Genomic DNA, 25,361 nt, shown 5'->3' with positions numbered 1-25,361 from the left:
CTTTGATCCAGCGTGGGCAAGTAAACCAACTCATAGCTCCACCAACGGATGAGTACAGCTTTCAGTCCACCTATCAAGAAATGTTAACTGGAGCACATGGGAAACTGTATAGCCCACAGTACAGCCAATGTTACAGTAACAATTGGAAAGAGCACAGTCCATAGCTTTCCCTGTCTGCAGTGTAAAGCCAATGATCCTATCTGGCCAAGAATTCAGTGCATAGTCTTGCCTGATTTGAGTCCCCAAACAACATGCTTAATTGACCTTGGGACTTTTTCCTGCCCTGTGAGGGCAAAGAAAATTCATATCCCTACCTACTGCTGACTATAGTAACCAGAACTAACCATCTAGGACAGCAGTCCCCAACCTTTTTGGCACCAGGGGCCTGTTTCATGGAAGATAAATTTTCCACAGACTGGGGGTGGGGTGCGAGGGGGCAGAGGGGAATGGTTCAAGTGGAAATGCAACTGATGGGGAGCAGCAGATGAAGCTTCGCTCGCTCGCCTGCCATATTCACCTCCTGCTGTGTGGCCTGGTTCCTAACAGGCCACAGATGGGTACCGGCCCACGGCCTGGAGGTTGGGGATGCATGATCTAGGAAACTGAACCAGAGAACCCAGGCAACCATAGTCTTCCTTGTGCAGGGAACCAAGCCAGCAATCCTCTCCAACTGTTATCAGCCAGCTCTGCCTCCTCCCCCACCATCTCAGAGCTTAGGCAGTGGCCTGGTGCAAAATTAGACCCTGACAAGAAGCCCCACCTGCCAAATGACACTATCAACTCACATTTCCAGGACTCTAAGTTAGGCTTGGAGAAGAGACTTCTGGTGAAAAGACTGCTTCCTCAAATGTATCAATGTTAAGAAATCAAGGACCATGAAAAATCAGGGTAACATGGCACCATCAGTGGAAACTAATAAAGCTCTAATAAGTGAAAAGAAAGAAATGGAGAATTATAAACTGGTAAACAAATTCAAAACAATCCTCTTAAAGAAGTTTAGTAAGCTACAAGAACACACAGGCAAACAACTTAAAGGAAATTAGGAAAACAATGCATAAAGAAAACAAAAAGTTCAACTAAGAGAAGATAAACAAAAATAAATCAGGAAAAATAAAAATCCTAGAGATAAAGGATACAGTGACTAAACTGAAGAGAACCTCAATAGCAGACTTGACCTAAGAATCAATTATTTAGACGACAGGACATTTGAAATTATACAATCAGAGGAGCAAAAAGAAAAAACAAAAAAGAGTGAAGAAAGCCTACAGGACTTATGGGATACCACCAACGGAAACAATATTTGCATTATGAGAATCCCAGAAGGAAGGAGAAAGAGAAAGGGACAAAAAGTATATTTAAAGCAATAATGACTGGAAACTTCTCAAAGCTGGAAAGAGAAATGACAGATCCATGAGGCATGAAAGGCCCAAAATGGGTAAACCAAGACATTGTAAATTACACTGTCTAAAGTAAAAGACAGAAAAAAAAAAAAAAATTGAAAGCAAGAGTAAAGTGACAAGTCACATACAAGGGGAAGAAATCCTCCTTACCACCCTGCATAAGAAAATAGGTGGATTTCTCAACAGAAATCTTTCAGGCCAGGAGAGAATGGAATGATATATTCATAATACTGAAAAGAAAAATAGTCAACCAAGAATACCATACCTAGCAAAGCTGTCCTTCAAAAATGAAGCAAATATAAACACTTCCCTGAACAAAGAAAATCTAAGGGAGTTCATCACCACTAGACCTGCCTTACAAGAAATGCTAAAGAAAGTTCTTCAAATGGAAGTAAAAGGACACGAATTACATCATAAAAATGTTTCACTGGCAATGCTAAATTTTCAGTCAAAGTCATTACCATCTCTAATACAGAACCGGTGCTGTATAATTCACTTACAACTCTAGTTTAAAAGTTTAATCATATTAAAGATAACCAGGGGAATTCCCTGATGGTCCGGTGGTTAGGACTCTGTGCTTCCACTGCAGAGGGCACAGGTTCAATTCCTGGTCAGGGAACTAAGATCCGTGGTACAGCCAGGAAAAAAAAAAAAGAGAGAGAAAGGAAATCACACAAGGATAAGGACTAAGTAAAACATATATTGATATTCACTCCTCCTGTATAGGGAAGAGTCTTTCTAACGAGAGCCAAAATCAATAAAACATCGATACATTTGACTACATAAAAAAAAAATTAAAGATAACCATAATTAGAATAATTTGCCACTGGAAACACCATATAAAAAACAGGTAAACTGCAATATAACATCAATAACCTAAAGTGTGAGGGGAGGAAATGTAAAAGTGTAAAATTTAGGAATGTAAGGCTCATGGTAACAAGGAAAAAACCTGTATAGTTACACAAAGGAACACGATAAAAAAGTCAAAGTACACTGATACAGATGACATCAATCTTTTTTTTTTTAAATATTTTATTTGTCTTCTTCCCTCCCTCATACTCAAGTCCTAGGCATTTTTGCATTTGATGGGTCAGGAACATGAGCCCAATGTGGGGATGTGCCATCTTTTTTTTTTTTTTAATACATTAAAAAAATTTATTTATTTTTATTTTTGGCTGCGTCAGGTCTTTGTTGTGGCATGCAGGATCTTTGTTGAGGCACATGGGCTTCTCTCTAGGTGCAGTGTGTGGGCTCCAGAGCGCCTGGGCTCTGTAGTTTGTGGCACCCGGGCTCTCTAGTTGAGGCACATGGGCTTAGTTGTCCTGAACTATGTGGGATCTTACTTCCCCAACCAGGGATTGAACCCACATCCCCTGCATTGGAAGGTGGATTCTTTACCACTGGACCGCCAAGGAAGTCCCAACATCAAATTGCAAAAGAAAATAAAAGAAGAGAGCAGGATAAGAAACAAGCAACAATGGGTCTACAAAACAGTTAGAAAACAATGAAAAAAATGGCAATTATTATTTTCAAAAAATCTACAAACAATAAATGCTGGAGAGGGTGTGGAGAAAAGGGAACCCTCCTACACTGTTGGTGGGAATGTAAATTGATACAGCCACTATGGAGACCAGTATGGCCGTTCTTCAAAAAATTAAAAATAAATGTACCATATGATCTAGGAAACCCACTTCTGGGTATTTATCTGAAGATACTGAGAACATTTATTCAAAAAAATATAGGCATCCTGATGTTCACTACAGCAGTATTTACAATAGCAAAGACATGGTAACAAACTAAATGTCCACTGATGGATGAGTGGGTTAAAAAAAAGTGAGATAAATATATATATATACACACACACACACACACACACATATACACACAGTGGAATATTATTCAGCCATAAAAAAGGAAAAAATCCTGCTATTTTTGACAACATGGGTAGATGCTGAGGGCATTATGCTAAGTGAAATAAGTCAGACAGAGAAAGACAAATACAGTGTGATCTCACTTACATGTGGAATCTTAAAAACAAATACAAAAGCAAAAATGAACTTACTGAAAAAGAGATCAGATTTATGGTTACCAGAGTTGGGGGAACTGGATGAAGGTGGTCAAAAGGTACAAACTTCCAGTTATAAGATAAATAAGTAGTGGGAGGTATAGTGATTATAGTTAACACTGTTGTGTAATATATCTGAAAGTTAAGAGAGTAAATCCTCAGAGTCCTCATCACAAGGGAAAAACATTTTTTTATTAATTATATGAGGTGATGAATGTAACTAAACTTGCTGTGATAATCATTTTGCGATATGTATAGGTCATTATGTGGGACACCATAAACTTATAAAGTGCTGTATGTCAATTATATTTTAATACATCTGAAAGAAAAAATACACCATAGAGCTCAGAATTTTAAGCAAAAGGAAATATTAGATAGTGGTTATGCATGAACAGCGAGATTTCCATTAAGGAGCCGTAAGTTTTGAAAGCAGTATGATTTAGAGATCTCAAGATGGAATACAGTGATAATTCACTTTTGAGATGAGGAAAAGTCATGAAGAGGTGAAGTGACATGTTCTGGAGCACAGGGTTAGTCAAACCACACTGACTCCATGGCCTGTGCTTCTAACGATATTGTGCTGTGTCTGACAGGCACTTCCACTTCACTTTTTATTAGTTGTACAGTCATTCCTTGGTTTCCTTAGGGGATTGGTTCCAGGACTCCTTGGATACCAAAATCCATGGATGCTCAAGTCCCTTATATAAAAGGGTACAATATTTGCACATAACCTATGCACATTCTCCCATAAACTTTAAATCATCTCTGGATTACTCATAATACCTAATACAATGTAAATGCTATATAAGTAGCTATCAGTGTGTGGCAAATTCAAGTTCTGCTTTTTGGGAACTTTTTGGATTTGGAGGTGGGGGCTGGGGAATACCTTCAATCCACCGCTGGTTGTATCTGCAGTTGCAGAATCTGCAAATGTGGAACGTACAGATATAGAGCGTAAACTGTACCGAGAATTAGTGCGAAGACAGGACGATATATAGAACAGCAGCAAAAGATAAGAGAAAAGAAAATCTTAAAAGAAATGAAAAAAATACTCAGAGTCAGTAAACAAAAGTATAGGTCTGAATTTAGAAATTAAATTTAGTCTTGAACTATGGCAAGAGTGTCCCTTACTAGAAGTTGCTGTGTTGTTTTATTTTCAACTTACATTTCCAACTATCAGAAAAAAAAATCCATAGCTTTAATTCCATCTTTTTTCAAATTACATGACAGCCTCTGCTTTAACATAACAAAATCATTAAGCTCAGAATCTGATCAAAGCATAAACAAGGTAGGAGGCTTCTCTATCAGGATTCCACTATTGGTTCTTGAGAGCAAAAGGTATCAGACCTGACTTTAACACCTGACCTTTAAAAATATTTTTTAAAAATTATGTGTAATTTGCATTCCTTTACTCAGTAACACAAACCATGATTTTTGGAACATTATGTTCTGTTTGAAAATATCCAATCTATAAACACAATCTAAAAAAAGTCAAGGTTTATGTTCTTTGGTAGTTCCAGAAGAAATAATGCATACTTTGGGCAGAAGTTGCAAGCTGGCACTATCAACATAATACATCAATCAGCAAGCTGTGTTACAATGCAGTTGTAGCTGAGACCAACTACAAGTAAGGAGGTGCATTCCCCATCATACGCAGCCCCTTAATGAATGCTTGGACAGCTGTCTGCAGAGGACCTTATGCAGAGAATTCACAGTTTGGAAAAGAGGGGGAACATAAAGGTACTGAATGGACGAAAGATATTTTCTCATCAAAACCTCAGAACCCAGAAAATGTCATGCTAGTACCTCTTCACAATTTCAAGTAGTACCTCTACTGTATTGCAATGAGGTGGATGGAGAGGGAGACAGAAGGAATTAACATTGCCTTCCAACATGGTGCCAGGCCCTACACCACAGCGCACGACCCACCCAGGTGGAGAGACTGTACCCTTGCTTTCCCATCCCATCCAGTACTTCAGAGGGAGGCAAACTAGTCCCGTCCTCCACGCGCACTGCATGTGCCCACCTTGAACTGGACCACTTTCCCCACGTTCTTGAACTCGGGGAGCACGCTGTCATAGAAGTCCAGGAACTGCTGGTAGGTTTCCTCTTCGCTGTACTCCAGGCTTGCGTCAGGGTCATAGTCGTCCCATCTGCACTGCTCCATCCCAAACGTCGTAAACATGCTTTTAATAAGAAGGGTGGGACTTGATGCCGGGAAATTGTGTTTACGTGAACACCTGCAACAACAGTTAATCTTATTCTATATATAATATTTTACAGTTTTCACGGCATTTTATGTTTTTTCTCTGATCCTTGCAACCCCCTACGACAATCATGGGTAGTATTTCCCCCACTTCGCAAAGAAGCAAGCTGAGGCCTAAAAAAGCTCAGTTATCCAAGTCACATGGCTTGTGAGAGATGATCCAGATCTGACCACCTTACAGTCTAGTGCCTGTTTGTTATATGGCATTATATATATATAATTTAATTTTTATTTAAGAAACAATGTTAACCTTTATGAAAAACAGGATTCTTTTTTGCAGTTTCAACTGGGTCAGGGCTGCGCTGACTTAACTCACTTGTACTTGCATAATTTAAAAATGCTTCATATGACCTGTATTATTATTTACTTTCTTGTCCTAAGATAACATGAGAAAAAAAATTTTTATTTCAAGGTTCCAAGTAATTAACAGTTCATGGTTAATATTTTGTAGTTAAAAACTGGTCAGTACTGCTAATGAGGGAAACACCAAAGATCTACATCATTAAAATGATGACATGCCCCTCAAAAAAAAAAAAACTGGTCTGCACTTATTAGGCATTATGGGGCGGGGGGGGGGGATGTCCAACAATAGGGAATTAGTTAAGTAAACTATGATGTATCCATAGATTGGAATGTTGTACAACCACCGAAAATTGAGTAGACCTGGCTTTATTGCCATAAGAAAACATTCATGATCTATTTTTAGTGAATAAAATAGGCTACAAAATAGTACGTATACTTTATGGTGCTGTTTTTGTAAAACAAAAAATATTTATACATATGTACTTAAACAAACATCTGGAAAGCTAACATGTCTAAAATGGGGATCTTTTCTTAATAATAAGCATTTCTGATTTTTATAATCAGAGAAAATAAAACTGTATTTTAAAGAAAAAAAACAAAAAACAAAACAAAAAAAAAACTGGTCAGTCATGGATCCCAGAGATTTGGGGGAAGAGAGAAATGTGGAGTTGTTTCATGGGTACAGAGGTTCAGTTTTGTAAGACAAAAACGTATATAGAGATTATACATCTATGTACCTACTGAGAAAATGCATACAGAATGCCCAATACAAATCATGCATAGGTCTGACATGTTCAGCATTAACTAATGTGAAATTTTCTACTCTCCAAATGACCTTCTAGATTATTCAATTTGTAATGTGATCTGTATATTCCCAAGCAGCTACCTACAGAATTGGGAGGACTTATCTTGGTTGGCACTGTTAACTGTAAAGTGAAATTTTATAGCTGTAAATAAATATAGTAGCAAACAAGCACCTCAATTAATGAATTTAAAATTCTGTTCACAGGATTATAACCCAGATCTAGTTTCTAGGGTGTCAAACGAGCATCTGTGAATTTTGGGACAGAGCCAAGTCACCATTTAGGGAAAATCCCCACTGTACCTGGAAATACCCACACAAGCTTGAGTGTATTAAAAAATGATGGCCTGACAGCTCCTATTGAAAAGTTAACTAAGTGGTATTTTTGAAGGCATGGTACTGATCCTCTGTTTGATTCCCAGAATCACCTGAAAAGAACTGGAACGCATTAAAATGCAGAGTCAAATGTACTGCATATTCAAAATAACTTGTTTCCTTCTCTCTGCCTTGCTTCCCATTTCCTCTATTTTATTTAACTTAGTATGTAGCCTTTTACAGTCACTTCTGGAAGAAGGTAAGATATAAATAAATACTCAAGACAGATATGAGTATCTTGAGTATCATTAGTAGTTATGTTCTTTTGGTGGGCAGGGGGAGGAAAGAACTCTCAAAGCCGTGACTCCAAAAAATGCCAATTCCAGAAAGATTCCAGACTTGAACTTAGTACTACTTATAAAAACATGCAACCAAAGAAATGCTTAGGTTATGAATGTATTTCTCCAATGATCTCACAAACCTTAACAGAAAAGAATGCTTGAAATGATCTGGGGCAAGTCACTACAATTTTCTGTAAAAGTGGAACAGTAAATTTGTCTGAGAAGATGGCTCTGGATTTAACTGCTAATTCCACAGACTTTTATCTCACAACTCATCACCTGAATGACGAAAATGCCTGACTAACTCATATATATATATATATTTTTGGACAGTTTTAATGCTAATTTCATATGCCTGTGAAAGTATTAAGAACTGTCACAAACTAATCTGACCACTGTGGATATTTCCTTGAAACAACTCTCAGGTGTGGGTTTTCAGAGTGTGACGTTCCTTTTCCCTTTCCGCAAATTAAGTAGAGTCAACTGATTTCCTAAAACTGCTTAGGATATCTCCCTTCTTCTCACATAAACCCAATAAAAGGACAGTCTTTTTTTTTGCCTTGCTATGTGGCTTGTGGGATCTTAGTTCCCCAACCAGGAATTGAACCTGGGCCCTCCGCAGTGAAAGTGCTGAGTCCTAATCACTGGATCACCAGGGAACTCCCAAGTATAACCTTAAAGTCTTAAAATTCATGGAAATATTGCAGTACAACATAAACAAGGGATCAGGCAGCTAAAATCTTGAAATGAAACTTGAACTTTAGTTCAACTATGCACACAAATGTGAACATATTCTGAGTCTCAGCTGTCTTTCAAACATAATCCACCAAATATGTATGAGGGGGAGTATATTAAATCAAAGAATTATTACTATTTTTGATGACATTAAACCTACATTTGGGTTCTAAAGGTTACTAAATGGAATAAAATCCCTCTTCTTGGTTAGTTCCTGGTTCCTCAAGAGGAAGCTTTCACTGCTCACCGCACTTTATAAATCCCTTCACAGATACCCTGGGCAAGTATAATCCCAGCTATATAACAAAAAGGGAGTTAAATATTCTACAATAATGGCTCTCAATCCTGGGGCACACTGAAAACATCTGGAGACATTTCAAAATGTTTGACATTTTGATTAACATAATTTGAGGTGAGGCTAAAGAATATTATTTTTTAAAAGTTTTTAACATGATCCTAACGTGATTCAAGGTTCAGAATTACTGTTTTTAGACATGTAAAAAGATGAAGACAAGTTTAGGGTGAAAAAAAAAGAAAGACAGCAAAGGTCAGTATTTTGAAGAAGGAAAAACTCATAGCAAGGATAATTTTATGAGTAAAATATAAAAGAACCACATCGTTTCATGGATTTGGGATTAATAGGACATAAAAATTATGATTAGATCTTCTCTTCTGTGGAATACATAATAAATTTACTGAATTACTTACTACTGACAGAGATTACTCTAATTACTCAGTTTGTCTCCTGTTACCCATCGTTTCGTTTACTCTTGGTCAACCAGTGTCTTAAAACATTAAATGGAAAATTCTGGAAATAAACAACTTGTAAGTTTTAAATTGTGCACTGTTCTGAGCAGTGTGATGAAATATTGTGCTGTCCTACTCTATATCCTGCCAAGGATCTCCATCCAATGACACCACCTGCTCCTGGCATCCAACCATCAATATCATCATGGTTTAATGATACAGTATCACCAAAACAGATGATCTTCCTTCCTTCTATCATCAGAAGGTTAAAAGAAGCCAAAGTCATTTATCTCATGTCATCTCATCATGTGGGCATTTTATGATCTCACATCATCGTAAGGGTGAATGTAGTACAAGATATTTTGAGAGTACCACATTCCTATAACTTTTATTACATCATACTGCTATAATTGTTTCATTTTATTATTATTATTAATCTTTTACTATGCCAATTTTAATAATTAATCTTTGTTATTGGTTTTGGTTATTGGTTATTGTTATAGGAAAAAACATAGTATACAGTGAGTTTGGTACTTACTGTGGCTCAGCCATCCACTGGGGTGCTTGGAACATATGCCCTGTGGATAGGGGCAGATTATAGTACCTACTTTGAATTGTTTATTGATAAATGAGCCAAATTATAAAAATGACAAGTGCCTGGAATACAGATGTTCAAATATTTGTTAAATGAATGAAGAGATCAACACTTAGTTTTCCACATAAATGTCTTGTTTCAGAAACACGGATCCCAAAGAGATACAGAACAAGAATGGTTCAGAGAACAACAGCAACAGTGATCATAATGAAAACACAAGCAAACACTTAGGGCTTGCCATGTGCCTGGCACTGTTTTATGTGCTTCCCATGTATTCACTCATTTCAGGCTCACAGTCCCCTTATAAGGGTGATACTATTTTTAATCCCTATTTTATAGATAAGGAAAATATGGCACAGAGATCTTAATTAATTTTCCCAAAATGACAGCTACTAAACCTAGTTTTTGAACCAAGATGGCTGTTCCTGAGCCTGAGTATACTGAGAGTGGTTAATGTGAATACTCCCTCTATTCACTCTGATCCTGTCCTGCACAGATATCCATTTAAGCAAAGCAATTTTAAAAAGCTCATTTTGTGCAAGTGTTTTCCACTGGAAAAACAAAGCCAGAGTTCTAAGGTTCCTGGAAACAGCACAAATGTATTATTTTCCCAGTCATGTTGTCCACATGGACCAATGCAAGCACAGGGTAGAAAACAAGAAGCAAAAGATGTTTATAAGGTGTGGGAGGAAAGAAAAGGAAGCACCATCAGAGAACTAAGTTAAGTCTACCTTAGAAATAGGTATGGGGGAAGCAGAGTACTGTCAGCTGGAGGACTGGAAAAGTGGCAAGAAGGCAGCAGATACATGATCAATAATTTAAACTGAAGACTGTGCCTCACCCAAAAAAACCCCTCAAAAACCTCAATGTTTCAACTCTCTTAATTCTGACCTGATAAAACAAAATTATTTACCTATCTCCAAATCTGCAGGCTCCCGTTTTACTGTAGAATGGACAATTAGCTCGATCTTTCTCCATTATTCTTAAGTCTGTGGGTGGTTCTGAATTTTGCCATGTGGCATCACTTTCCAACTGTTGAAAATAACCATAACTTTACTGGTAGTTTTAAAAATCCATGAGAATTAAAGATTTAAAGTATATTCGAAATATTTTGGTCAAAAATAAAAACAGATTCATGTAAGAATATACACATTCAAGTTGTGTCACACAATCTAGACTCTACAAACAACTGTCGTGAGCCAGGGGCTGTATGCCTCTCCTGGCTCCCAGTCACTGCCCATCATCAGGCATCACTATGGCTACCAGGAGCAGTCACCCAGGCTTCCCTTCTGTCCATCCATTCCGAAAAGGGTAGAAGGACTTCTTAGCGAACCACCCCATGAGAGCAATCTAAGTTACTGTGAATCAAGTTAAACCATCCATCTGGGCGTAAGAGTGTGTGATGCTGGTTACACACACTTTAAGGACTATAAACAAGTCCAGTCCACCAGGGTGATCTTTGCTTTTGTTTAGCAGTTCACTTCTGTTCTTGCTGCTGTACAAATCACACACCTACAGAGTAATTCCCACATTCAGACAGGATCTAAGTAGTTTACCACAAAATTAACATTACAAGAAGTATTCTTTTTAAAGAAATGTTCATTGGTATCAAAACTTTAATGAAAGTTTAAAAAAATACCTCATTTTCAGCCTGTTCCAGCATCTTCTGCACAGATTCCTACAAATGCAAACATGGGATTAATAAAAATCTGAAAGTCAGGTAACTCATAGCTAGTTTTTGTGGTTAAGAATCTCAACTTAAAATTTAAAAAAGCCTATACATGCAAGGTTTCATGTTCTTATTTGCTTTCTACAGCACAGATCTTCTGAAAAGCTTTCAAAAGAATATAGGTGCGAATTTTTATTCAAATAGAAAATATAATAAAACACATTATAAAATATTTAAGAATATTCCTGTAAGTTTCAGAAACAACAATAGTTACTATGTTTAAGCATATATACCACATACAAGTTTTTAAGATGAGGTATCAGTGAGTATTATAAAACACAATGCTAGCCACAACATCATTAACATTTAAAAGAAGCTAAAAATATGACATGAGGAGTAGTATTTAGGATTTATGAGCTATTTCAAACTTTTTTTTTTTTAATAAATTTATTTATTTATTTTTGGCTGTGTTGGGTCTTCGTTTCTGTGCGAGGGCTTTCTCTAGTTGCGGCGAGCGGGGGCCGCTCTTCCTCGTGGTGCGCAGGCCTCTCACTATCGCTGCCTCTCTTGTTGCGGAGCACAGGCTCCAGATGCGCAGGCTCAGTAGTTGTGGCTCGCGGGCTCTAGAGCGCAGGCTCAGTAGTTGTGGCTCACGGGCCCAGTTGCTCTGTGGCATGTGGGATCTTCCCGGACCAGGGCTCGAACCCATGTCCCCTGCACTGGCAGGCGGATTCTCAACCGCTGCACCACCAGGGAAGCCCCCAAACTTTTTGATAAGGCAAAGTAAGTTCTCCAAAATTTTAGTAAATTTCTATGTAACTGGCATTTAAACAAGTTTTTTGTTTTTGTTTTTAATTATTTATTTATTTATTATTTATTTTTGGCTGTGTTGGGTCTTCATTTCTGTGCGAGGGCTTTCTCTAGTTACAGCGAGCGGGGGCCACTCTTCATCGCTGTGCGCAGACCTCTCACTATCGCGGCCTCTCTTGTTGCGGAGCACAGGTTCCAGACGCGCAGGCTCAGTAATTGTGGCTCACGGGCCTAGTTGCTCCTTGGCATGTGGGATCTTCCCAGACCAGGGCTCGAACCCGTGTCCCCTGCATTGGCAGGCAGACTCTCAACCACTGTGCCACCAGGGAAGCCCTAAACAAGTTTTAATCATGTTAGACTTCTCTTCTCTAGCCGCTTAAAGAATTACATAAAAGACTTGGTAAATCTAGATGCATGTAAGAGTTCTCCAAGCTCAAAACAGAACTTTTGTTTCCTCCTTGTCGACCCTCTAAGTGTCACATCTCAGTAAACGGTGCTTCCATTTACTTCCCCTCTTATTCAAACTAAACACCTGAGAGTATGACTTGGATTCTCCCATTCCTTTTCACACCTCTCCCCTCAATTTACCATGAGCATTCTTGTTGACTGTGCATTAACGTATCCCAGATCTATGTACTTATCTTTGTAAAGCACTATCCTCATACAAATTACCAACATATCATATCCTATTTGAAACAGCAGCGTATCTTGACTCTTGCCTCTTTGGTCACTGTTCCCTACCCCCTATTCTTTATACAAAAGTGATGAATGATTTGTTAAAGGTAAAGACAATGGCTTTCCATTACACTTAACATTAAGTCCAAACTCCTCCTTCCAATCCAGGAGGCCTTAAATGATCTGACCCTGCCGACTCTTCTGATCTCCTCCCTGTCCCTGCCACTCTCTCCTTTGGTCTCTGGGATTCAAACACCCTCACCTCCTTTCAGTTCTACGCTCTGAGCCCTTCCCTCTGCCTAGAGCCCCTGAGATCTTTGTACTCAGGTAACAGCATAAAACATCAGCTTCTCAGAGAAATCTTCCATGATCATTTATCTAATGAAGTACTCACCTATGCCCATCACTCTATCACATCACCTTGCTTTATTTCTTTGTAGCACTTAACACCACTGGAAATTATCTTTTTGGTCAACTTATCATATGGCTCCCCCATCTAGCAAAGTAACTCTAAGAGCAGGGACTATATCTTTTTCACTGTCTTATCCCATTAACTAGACAACTGTCTAGCAGATAGCAGAATCACATATATTTCTTAAATCCACTTAGAATCTACAGTCAGTCCTCTGTATGTGCGGGTTCCACAGCCATGACTTCAACCAACGATAGTACAAAAATATTTGGGAAAACACCACACAAAGTTCCAAAAAGCAAAGTCTGAATTTGAGATGCGCTAGCAACTATTTTTGTACCTTTTACACTGTATTGGGCATTATAAAAATCTAAAAATGATTTAAAGTATATAGAATGATATGCCTAGGTTATATGCAAATACTATGCCATTTCACTTGAGCACCCACAGATTTCAGTACCCTCAGGCAGGGGTCCCTATCCCTGGGCTGCACAGCAGGTGAGCAGCAGGCAAGCGAGTGAAGCTTCATCTACCACTCCCCATGGCTCACATTACCACCTGAACCATCCCCACCCTGTCCATGGAAAACTGTCTTCTACAAAACTGGTCCCTGGTGCCAAAAAGGTTGGGAACCGCTGCCATCAGGGTCCCTAGAACCAATCAATCATCAGAGATACCCGGGGATAACTGTACTTTATGCTTCTCTTTAATGCCTTCTAGAGTTGCTTAAAAAAATCAGAGCATTTAAAAGAAGCCATAGCTTCTATCTGAATCCTGGAAGCCTCAAATGAAAAACATTCCATAGTTAAAATGGTAATTGAGTCCTCTCTATAAAAAAATTTTAAAGTTCCAAATTTCTTGTCCCCTGATACATCTCACCTCATCTAGAAAGTAGTGCTCAAATTAAGGTGCCTAAAATTTGCACTGGAATTAACTAATGGCCTGAAATACAAAAAACAAAGTTGTGGAGACTACTTCTACCCCATTATGACCAAGACACAACCAAATCCATTTTTCCCCATTATGAGATGGTTAACTACTCAATTTTATGTTATTCAAACTTAGAAATAATACAGAAAAGAAAAATTCTGATGAATCATTTCAAGTAAAGATGGGTTGTGAATTTTTGAAATAATCACCCTATTAAGGAAAGCAGCAATATACATCAAATCAATGTTTAGGAAGGATCCTGAAAGACATGAAAGATATGTACATACACCTTACAGATTATTTTAATTAGCAAACTGTCTGTTAGCTATAGGTTTGAAAGCAAGTCAAGATTCAACGAGAACAACGACAGCAAAAATCTCCTAAATCTTAAACATTGGATCCCTGCTTCCTCAAAATCAAATAGTTTTGGTGGCAGGACATAAGCTGTTAAGCCTTTAAGGAACGCAATAAACATGTTAAGTATACAAAATGTTTTTTCCTAAACAAGTCAACTCACACAATTGAACCTGAGAGTCACATCATTTGCTAGAGTGGTACAAAGTGTAAAGCAGGGGCCAGCTGTCTGCTTCTATATAAAGTTTTATTAGAACATAGCCACACCTATTTGTTTCCATACTGCCATGGCTGCTTTTGCATTACACTGCGTAAAGCTGAAGAAACCGTTAAATTAAGATAGTCTTAACTGCTATTGCATGGACACAAAGAATATGTATGTCTCTATTAAAAAAATATGACTTTTTAAAAACAAACAGAAAAACTACAAGCTCTCACACACCCATAGCTTCAAATCCTATCTGCACACTACACACAGTGTATTTATCATCCTATGATAAGAATCACCTCTTTTTCTCTTTTCTCCTGTAGTTTCTGCTCCTCCTCTTCTCTCTCTCTTCTCTGATGTTCTTCCCATTCTTCCCTCAACTTTCTCTTCAAAGAGAAAAGAAACGTATTTTTTCCCCCAGACTTAATTTTTAAAACATTCAACATATGGGATAAATAAATTTAAAAAAATTAAATATATTGGTTACACAGACTATCAATTTCAAAGTATTTTTGTTGCTGGTGTTCAAGGCATGTAATTCTCAATGTGAAAAAGTCATTCTCTATTTTAATTAGAAGTTATTTTAGTTAACTAGTTAGGTAGTTGATTAATTTGACTAAAAGCATACCTCTTGTTCTTCCTGCTGTTTTCTAGCTGCCTCTTCCTTTTGCTTCTTTATTCTGAAATCCTCTTGCGCTTTCTGCTCCCTCAACAACCACTCCTCATGTAAGTTTTGCCTATTGATATAATTATGTAATCAAATAAAAGAATTGGCATCATTCTACAAACACACACACATATACACTATATATAATAGCAAATAACACATTTTTGGGATGATTAAAATGTCATGAAAGTTATTTTACGTAAAGCCTTTAAGAGGTGCAAGAGGGCTTCCCTGGTGGCACAGTGGTTGAGAGTCTGCCTGCCAATGCAGGGGACACGGGTTCGAGCCCTGGTCTGGGAAGATCCCACATGCCGTGGAGCAACTAGGCCCGTGAGCCACAACTGCTGAGCCTGCGCGTCTGGAGCCTGTGCTCCCCAACAAGAGAGGCCGCGATAGTGAGAGGCCCGCGCACCACAATGAGGAGTGGCCCCCGCTTGCCGCAACTAGAGAAAGCCCTCGCACAGAAACGAAGACCCAACACAGCCATAAATAAATAAATAAATGGATAAAAATTTTTAAAAAAAAGAGGTGAAAGAGAATTAGAGGACATAACAGAGCTCTTGGAAGAGCACTACAATCAGCATCTTCCTAGAAGGTAACAGCTTAAAGTCACCTACTTCTACATTCTTGTGTGACATTTGTTCTGTCACTTTTCTCATATTAAAAAAAAAGCAGTAACATTAAAGTTTGTCCTAGTTTGATCACAGAGATACACAGGTGCCAATAAAGCAAATAACAAGTTTCAAAGCAACATCCAGGTTTCCACATTTAGAAAGTATAATCCTTCCATTCTATGCATTTTAAAAGTGGCAACGGCAGGATTGCAGAACTATGAAAACCTGACATCTGCCATAAACTTACGGGCTACTGCTCCAAACAGTTAAGGGACTCTTGTGGTTTGTCCCCAGGCTTCTTAACAGCTAAAACAAGGAAAATATCTTCTAAACATAAAGAATGCTACAGGTTTTGAATCTGTAGATGCTTTGGGTAGTACAGTCATTTCACAATATTCATTCTTCCAATCCAGGAACACGGTATATTTCTCCATCTGTGTGTGTCATCTTTGATTTCTTTCATCAGTGTTTTATAGTTTTCTGAGTACAAGTCTTTTGCCTCCTTAGGCAGGTTTGTTCCTAGGTATTTTATCCTTTTTGTTGCGATGGTAAATGGGATTGTTTCCGTAATTTCTCTTTCTGATTTTTTGTTGTTAGTTTATAGGAATGCCAGAGATTTCTGTACATTAATTTTGTATCCTGCAACCTTACCAGATTCATTTATTAGCTGTAGTAGTTTTCTGGTGGCATCTTTATGATTTTCTATGTATAGTATCATGTCATCTACGTTGCAGGGCAGGAATAAAGATGTAGGCATAGAGAATGGACTTGAGGACACAGGGTGGGAGGGGGAAGCTGGGGCGAAGTGAGAGTAGCATTGACATATATACACTACCAAATATAAAATAGTTAGCTAGTGGGAAGCAGCAGCATAGCACAGGGAGATGGGCTCGGTGTTTTGCAATGACCTAGAGGGGTGGGATACGGAGGATGGGAGGGAGGCTCAAGAGGGAGGGGATATGGGGACATGCGTATGCATATGGCTGATTAGCTTTGTTGTACAACAGAAACTAACACAGTATTGTGAAGCTATTATACTCCAGTAAAGATGTATTAAAAAAAATGCTACAGGTTTTATGAAAAGATGATAAGTTATATAAACCAATTAGTAGGTATCTATTTTAGACAATGATCAATTATAAAAGAGATGTTACTGTAAAATAGCAGGTGTCTCAGACATTCAATATCATAAGTTTCTAAATTAAAGATGGGTTTTATTTCAAAGTGGATTTACCAATTAGATATTTAGAACAAAGACTGTATTTCTCCACTGAACTTGTAAAAGAGATAAAATATGAGGAAGTGTTTTATGTTACACTTCAGTAATATCAGCAGTTAATAGGATTTTATATCTAGCTGAGGGATCTGACCATAATTTCAAATATTCTACAGGAAAATGTATTTGATTTCCAACTGAAGATTCCAGGAACACACCTTTCAGCTATGGTGAAACCTGGCTTATTGCCTATGTCAATATTCATGTGCATATTATAGGGCAAATATAGATGTTTCAGTGTGCAAAATTCTGGCTTAAAGAATCTTCTGAGGAAGTTACTAGTTGTACACAAATTTAAGACCACAAAAATAATTTAAAAAATTAAAAGCTTTAAACTTAGTAACTTCAATATACTATATATTATGTAAAAATAGTGCATAAGATATCAACTGTACTCTAGTAAGAAATGGATAAATAAAATAGTGCATAAAGTCACACATTATTTTCATGTAAACGTATTTTGCTGTTTTCCAACAAATCAAGTTAGCATGCAACTTGTAGAAAATTAAACAAAGAGCAGAAAAACAAAGATACATGTATAGTGATGTAAAAGAAGGATTTCTTACATATAAATGAGGAAAGAAACATTAGTTCGCTATTTTATACAATATATAGCATCTTTATTATAACAGAAATCTATAATAACAAAACAACCAGAGTTATTAAAGCACCTCCTATTGCTGACACTGTGTAAGCACTATACATATATATTTCATCTCATTTAATCTCCACAGTTCTATGAGATAGGCGGTATAACTGATTTCACCTCAATATTAAAGATAAGGATATTGAATCTTAGATTAAGAAATGTGGAGCACAGCTGTGTAGCTAGTACGAATTAGGGCCAGAACTGGAGTTCAAGTCTGGCTCAAGTCATTTCGATGCTTTTAATCAGTACTCATTTAAAAAAAAAAAAAAAAACCCTAAACAATATGGGAAGAAAAAAATAGCAAAATATTTTCACTACCTTGGGATAGGAGAGGTCTTTTAAAGTTAGACACTGAGGCCAGATACTGGATTTCAAATTATGAAAGTGACATGAAAATCAAATTGTAGGTAATGTTGTGAGCCAAACTGAGACCAATAATAAATGAGAAAAATATGTCATGCATATAACAGAGGATTAATATCCTTAATTAGTAATTATAAAAAACATACATATTAATGAAAAACATATTTATTTATATTTATCTTTTTAGTGTGAATGAATATATGGGGAAAATGGGCACTTTTGTTCACTGCTGGATAAACTGCAAACCCAGATGCCCTTTCTCTCTAGTTATGTATACCTATTATTTGATCCCAGCAATTTTATTTCTAGGCATTTTCCTAAGGAAATAACAGGGCAATTTTGAAAGTTATATAAGCATAGATGCTAACAAACTTATTATATAACAATAAAAGCTACTATAATCTCAATGTCCATCAATAGAGAAAAATATAAAGAATAAATTATGCTAGATCTATACAATAATACTATGTTACTATTAAAATGGGTGAATTAGACTTCTGCATTGATACTGAAAGATATGTATTCTATAACAAGCAACGAAACCAATTTATAGAAAGATGTATAAATATCAGCCCATTATACAAATACATTTTTACACATTTGCACTCAACTGTTTGTAACAATGGCTATCTTTGGGTATGATGCATTTACTGAAGGTCTTTCACTTTTTATCTTTTTAATTGTTTGAATTAGTTGTTCTTTTGCATACACTTACCAATCACCAAAAGCAGTGAAAAATACTTTGATTAAAAAATATTTTATACAAGTTTTAAAAATGCCAAATATATTCTTTAAAGTTACCATACATATTAAACAGAAAGGCATGGTTATTATTCAGGCATCACTAAAAAAGAAAGCCATATTGGGAGAAAATAAGTAAATGAAACACAGTCTATGTTAGTAATTCAAATACAAAAAAAACACAGGAAAAACTTCTACAGAAACAAATTATACAATGGTTCCTTCATTTAACAGATGAGGAAAGTGAATCAAAAAAGGTTAAATCAAATACACAAATAATTGCAAAGAATCACCCTTAGCACTTTGGGTCATACCTCACACCATATGTCACACTGACAACTGAAACAAAGGCAAGTCCTCACCTATAAATACGATGTCTCTTGGCTTGACCTTACATTTAAGCGTTTTTGAGATTAGAGTGAGGCATATCTTCCCTTATACGAATACTAGACCCTCACTAACTTTAAATTAGGTTGTATGATCAAGTTATTGGTTGGTCCTAAATAGAGTATACTTCTTTCATTAGACTTTTCTTTCCTTAAAAAAAATGGACTTTCTTTGCGCAACAGTCTTAGGTTTACAGCAACATTAAGAGAAAAATACAGAGTTCCCACACACCCTTTGCCCCATGAATGCACAGTCTCCCTATCAACACTGCTACAAGTTTTTATAAAGAAAAATCTATATCAATAAAGCCTTATAATTTCGAATAAAATAACTGAGTACACTTTAAGCTTTAAATCAGTGCTGACCTCTCTTTCTGCAACAGCTTCTCCTCTCTTAACTGTTTTTCAATAATAGCAGCATCCTCCTCTTCCTTTTGTGAAAGTCCTGAGGGAATTTAAATCTTTATTAAACTGAGTGCTATAAAACTTCGGTCAATGATTCAGGAAAATATTTAAAATTTGAAATTGTTAATGTTTACAATAATGGTATAAACCTGTCTTTTTAAACCTGCTAATAATAAAGGCTCCAAATAGCAAAACTCTGGACAACCTAAGCATCAGAAAATTAATATAAGTAGTGGGTAAAACATTACATTTTTTAAAAAAATCCACAGTTCATAATACTTAAAAAGGTGGTGGGGGAACAGAATGGAACATACACATTTACAAAAGAAAGGCAACTAAAATATAGAGAACTCATTTTTGAAACACTCACTGTAAAAACTAATTAAGGTAAAGTTGCTAAAACCACTGGAAGAAGTAATTAGCACAGGACATTTACACCATTTCAATATACCATCCCAGGGAAGAGTACTTAATTATAAAGGGGAAAAACGTAGCTGTACACTGGATCAATCTAGTAGGCAACACCTATGTCTTGTATATGAATTTAGGAGGGACGTAAACATTCAGACCATAGCATTTCATCTGTACCTCCCACCAGCATACCCCAATTCATGTCCTTCTCACATAGCAACTAAAAAGTGCAGAGCCTCATGTAGGTATCTGCAGACAAAGAATGTTGCCTGTCATTCCAGTAAACAACGAATGTTGCCCACCATCAGCCACTGCAGCTGTCCCAATGATCTATCCTGAGAGGATTCAGGATGGAGAAAACAATACTGGCCCTAGATAGTTAAGACCCACATCTAACGGATAATTTCAATGAGCCCCGCCAACTAAAAATTGTCACTTGTGCAAAGTTCATACAATGAAAAAAATCAACAATATTATAGTTGACAACTGAAGAATGTCACTTGCCATCTGGTACTACAAGGATTAGGTCAGCATATTCCCAAACACAGAAAAGCATTAAAATCATTAACTTCAGACATATGCCTTTTGTAATTATAAATAATATTTTGATGATTGACCACATGTTTTTTTTTTTTTCCCTTCTAGAGAAAACTCCTATATATCCTGGTTCCTCCCTTATCTCTTTGGAACAGTTCCTCAGAGCTACCTGAGAGGCTGTCTCTGGGGCTAGAGTCCTCAGTAAAGCGCCCAAATAAAACATAACTCAACTTTCAGGTTGTGCATTTTTTCTGTCTGGGGTTTAGGGGTACCCATCCCCATATGTCTGTGTGGCATTGCCCTAGCAGGATCTCTTTACTGAAGCCCCTCCTTTGATACAGTTAAATCCTTCAGGCCCTTACATATTGGGTTTGTGATGGAAAGGCAGCCCCATAATCTACAAAATGCCTTCAGTTGCTCCGTGCGGCATGTGGGATCTTCCCAGACCAGGGCTCGAACCCGTGTGCCCTGCACTGGCAGGCAGATTCTCAACCACTGCGCCACCAGGGAAGCCCCCATGCTACAGTTTTGTAACTTGCTTTTTTACACTTTATGTTAATTTGTGACAAGACAGTTTATTTCAGGTTATCCAAGGTTAAACTAGATGCCAGAAAGGCTACCTGTAACTGCAAGCTCAGTATTCCACAAATTTCTAACAATCATTATACAACTCATTCTTAGAGTAATATTCTCTGTATTTTAGAGAATATGCGTGTGTAATGTTTGCCTATCCAATCTATACTACAATGAATGAACAGAAATGTTTTTTATTCTACACATTCATTAAGTATTACTAGATAAAGAAATGTGAGTCAATGTGCAAAACTAGGAGCAAAGCTCATAATCGACAGACAACTGCTTATTTTTGGATATGGCATTAGCTATAAAATCATGAGCAAAGCAGCGACCTATCCTTCAACATACTAAATCTACCAAGAGAGATTATCGACTTGACTACGAAGGCTTGCTGTGAGTGTACCTTACAAAGTCAAAAGGAAAAAAACGACGCAAGAAAACACAAGCTATTACTGAATTTAAAACAGGGAAAGAAAAAGAGAGAGAGCCTTTAGAAAACTGTATGCTAGAAGAAAACAGATTAAATACACAATGGGAGATAGCTGAGAATTTTAGGAATTAAAAAAAAAAAAAAAGTGTTAGTAACTCCAACCTATCCTGTTTATCCTTTTCTCCTGATGTTTTGTCCTACTTATAGTGGACTAGTTTCCACCTAATAATAGAGACATGTCATTACACATTGCATGTGAACACACTGATCTTTCCATTCCAAATATTCCATGTAGTGGTACTAAAATCATTACCTGGGAACACCAATGGTAAATGAAACCTCTATGGTTGTTTTTCCAAGTCCAGGAATCCTGGTTACTTGAGGCCATAGTCCCTGTAGTTCAAGAACTGTCTTGGACAATTTAATAAGCAAGTTCTGGAAAACGTGCATGACAACCATTATAAGCCAGTATTGTGTGATTTCAGTGCATCCATCTGCATTTATAACCATGTTGGCTCAAGTAGTACTAAGTTTACTGCATTAAACAAACAGGTTTATACAAAAATGTTAAGGTCTGACATTTTAAGGCCAAATAACATTACGATCAGTGTACAAAATAAGGTTCCCCACTTTTTTCCGACAGAAAAAAACTGGTAAATAACTTTAGGCAACAATAATAGAGGCACTGCAAATGCCACATAATGCAGTTATAGCCATGAGAACGATAATTATTTTTTAGGAATTTGTTCCACATAATCCCTAACATTACACTAACATAGATTTGAAAAGGCTGTGTGATTTTATTTGGTTTTCTTTTCTGTAAATATATAGCGTTATAGTCAAATAAGAGCTTCACGACTAGTTTTACGCTTGTAAATATTTAAATAACAATAGTTTATTAGTTGAGTCAATATAAAGTGTCTTACACTACTCCAGTCTGAGAAAAACTTGAACAATATCTAATTAAAACCCTTGACCAGTACAAAGGAAAACATTCACTGAGTAGTTAACGTGTCCTAGAGCTGTGCTAACTGCTGAAAATTCACAATTGTTGCACCTGTGACATCAGGTTCTTTAATAAATACTTACATATAAACAGTAGTAATTCACCATACCTTTTCCCTTTTTCTTCAGATTGTTAACATTTTCTCTCACATGAGTCTAAAGTAACTTTATTTGCAAAGAAGCAGACACCACACTTCATCAGGTACACACCTCCCTTCTGACACTGGGGTCTCAAGTTAGGGCGGCAGCTGGGGGGGAACAACTTCTTACACAAAAACAAGATGAGGAGTCCTTTACCTGAGTCTCTCAGTCGAGCGAGTTCCCGGCGACGTTTCTTTCGTTTTTCCTTCTTTAGGGCGGCTCTGTATTTCTTGTGGCTGGAATATCAAAACATACAGCAGCATCAGTGGTCCCTAGCGCAGCGCTGCCTTAGCTCCCCTCTCCTCTGCGTCCAGAGCAAGAAAGTCGCTCTGGTACTCGGGAATGAAATCTTGCTTTTCATATTTTGATTACAAAACTGTCTCGCCTTTCTACGCTCAGCCAGTAAGTCTCTTCGATTCCGGCAGCATATCCTCCTCGCCTTTCTGAACCCACCGACGCCACTGACAGTACCGGGAGCGCTCCAGCTTGCTTGGCTCAGCCTGCACATTACCCACGCCCAGCCTAGGCCCACCCTGGCTCTTCTTCTCGTCAGTCACTTCTCCCAACCAGCTTACCTCAGTTTGTTGGGAAACATCTCCAGCGACGCCACCTTACTCATAACTCTCGCCCCGCAAGAGTAAGCCTAGAGGCGGGCCTAACGCGGAAACGGTCATGCGCAAGCGCAGATATCCGGTCCTCTACTGCGAGGAAGCAAAACCGGAAATGGAGAGGCGTCTGGCCGCAGCTCAACTTCTAAAGAACTATTAAAATAAATGTCTCCTTCCCGAAATTTACTTTTGCGGTCTTTCGGCACCCTGGAGTTAATTCTTCTCTACTTCGCACTTTACTGGTGATTTGTTCCTATGCTATAGTGTGAGTCTTGTCGCCAAGAGGCGAGAATCATCTCTCGTCACCGTACACTGTTACCTCCAAAGCCGACTTCTCCAGCCTCCTCTCCTTACTCAGCTCCACCTCTCAACGCCTCGTATAAAGCTCCAGATTCCGCCCCTTTCCTTTCAACGGCCTAAAGAGAGAACCTTATTGTTGGGTCAGGAATGCAAACTCTGCCTCCAATGTATTTAGGGCCAGACAAGGAACAATGCATAGATAATATTATAAGCTACATGCAAAGATATTTAGGTAGTATAATCATTTCAGCCTGAGTTGAATTTCTTCTTTTTGGTCTCAGAGAAATGAACATTAAAAAAAATAAAATACCTTTGACGTATAACGCGTAAAATTAAGCTGTGCAACATGTTATTTTGCTAATTCACGTATTCTAGTACGATTGCTATTGTAACAATAATTAGCACCTCTTCACTTCTCTAATTATTTCTTTCTAATTAACTTGTAGTCTCTTAGCAACTTTGACGATTATAAGTACAAAATTGTCTATGTTCATTACCCTGAATTAGATCCCTAGGACTTATTTACTACTTGTTGCCAAGTTAGTACCCTTAAACAACATCTTAGTTGAGTTTGGAAAGAAGAGGACGGTTACCCACTACAGTAGAGAAGAGTGACTATGTGTTGTGGATCAGCATAAACAAAGGCACTGCATGCTGAAACATGTAGAATGTACTTGGAACCACACAAATTTTGGCCATCAAATTTAAAGTGCTATACTATATTATAAAGTAACATAATGATAGAGGTAGGCTGCAGCCAGGTTTTGGATGAGGAACTGGTAAGTCATGGTGAGACAATTTGATTACGTTTCCTAGGCAAGGAGAATAGTTGCACGATTTTAAACAGAATCTTGGTGTTATATATATATTTTAGGTAGATTACTCTGGTTTGTAATATAGAGGATACAAAGATAAACCTGGAATATTACAATCACTAGGTGAGAGATGATGAGGAGTTAGATTGGGGCTGTGAAAGTGAGAAAGTAAAAATTAGCCTGGCTAATAACCAGATCTTGATGTACACATACAAGACCAGAGACAAAGCCAAGAGAAAATGTTTCTCTAAAATTTACATTGCAGCTTCAGAATGACTAATAACCATTATATTTTGGGTGGCCTTTGTTCTAACCTACTCTACAACAAAAATTGGTGAGATAGCCAATTACTAAACTGCCCTTGCTTCTCCTAGTTCCTCCAGGAATCAATTAACAGAATCCCCAATCCTACATGAAATCTTGTTTCACTGAGGCTTGAAACAACATACCTATTCCTTCACCTCCAAGTTGACCTTGTCTACCTCAGTGCACCAGTATTTGGAGACACAGACTTTCAAATTACATGGAAGAGGAGCTTCAAGCTTTGGCTATATGAGATCTTGAGTCAGTCTTCGTTCCCTAATTTGTAAAAATCAAGATAGTAAAAATATTTCCCATCTTGTAAGGGTTTTCTTGTGAAGGTTGACTAAAGTTATGCATACTATGTGTTGACACAGTGCCTGGGAATAGTCAGGGTCTCCAAAGCATTAGCTGTTGGATTATCATTATTATGAAAATTTCTTGATGCCCTTTCAAGAGTGGCTTAGGTACTTGTTATACATGCATTCTGAGCACAAGTATTTCACCTGT

General features: G+C 37.5%; 1 protein-coding gene across 2 annotated transcripts in view; it reads right to left on the bottom strand.

Annotated features, from left to right (window-relative positions):
- Positions 1-23,456, bottom strand: part of LOC118889439 (U2 small nuclear ribonucleoprotein auxiliary factor 35 kDa subunit-related protein 2-like) — a 29,163-nt gene extending 5,707 nt beyond the window's left edge. Inside the window, exons 1-8 of one of the 2 annotated variants that reach the window (XM_036841182.1) lie at positions 23,404-23,456; positions 22,985-23,064; positions 19,690-19,768; positions 15,256-15,364; positions 14,927-15,013; positions 11,209-11,247; positions 10,483-10,601; positions 5,492-5,705 (exon numbers count right to left, since the gene is read on the bottom strand). In XM_036841182.1, coding sequence (XP_036697077.1) covers positions 5,492-5,705; positions 10,483-10,601; positions 11,209-11,247; positions 14,927-15,013; positions 15,256-15,364; positions 19,690-19,768; positions 22,985-23,064; positions 23,404-23,447 — 771 coding nt within the window. In that variant the 5' untranslated portion in view covers positions 23,448-23,456. Of the gene's footprint in view, positions 1-5,491; positions 5,706-10,482; positions 10,602-11,208; positions 11,248-14,926; positions 15,014-15,255; positions 15,365-19,689; positions 19,769-22,984; positions 23,336-23,403 lie in introns of those variants that run through there. The other variant, XM_036841183.1, reaches the window with a different exon arrangement.
- Positions 23,457-25,361: the final 1,905 nt, after the last annotated feature.

Source organism: Balaenoptera musculus, chromosome Y (genome assembly GCF_009873245.2).
Source record: "Balaenoptera musculus isolate JJ_BM4_2016_0621 chromosome Y, mBalMus1.pri.v3, whole genome shotgun sequence".
Taxonomy (NCBI): Eukaryota; Metazoa; Chordata; class Mammalia; order Artiodactyla; family Balaenopteridae; genus Balaenoptera; species Balaenoptera musculus.
The sequence above is the reverse complement of the archived record's forward strand: the minus strand, read 5'-3'. Positions and strand labels throughout refer to the sequence as shown.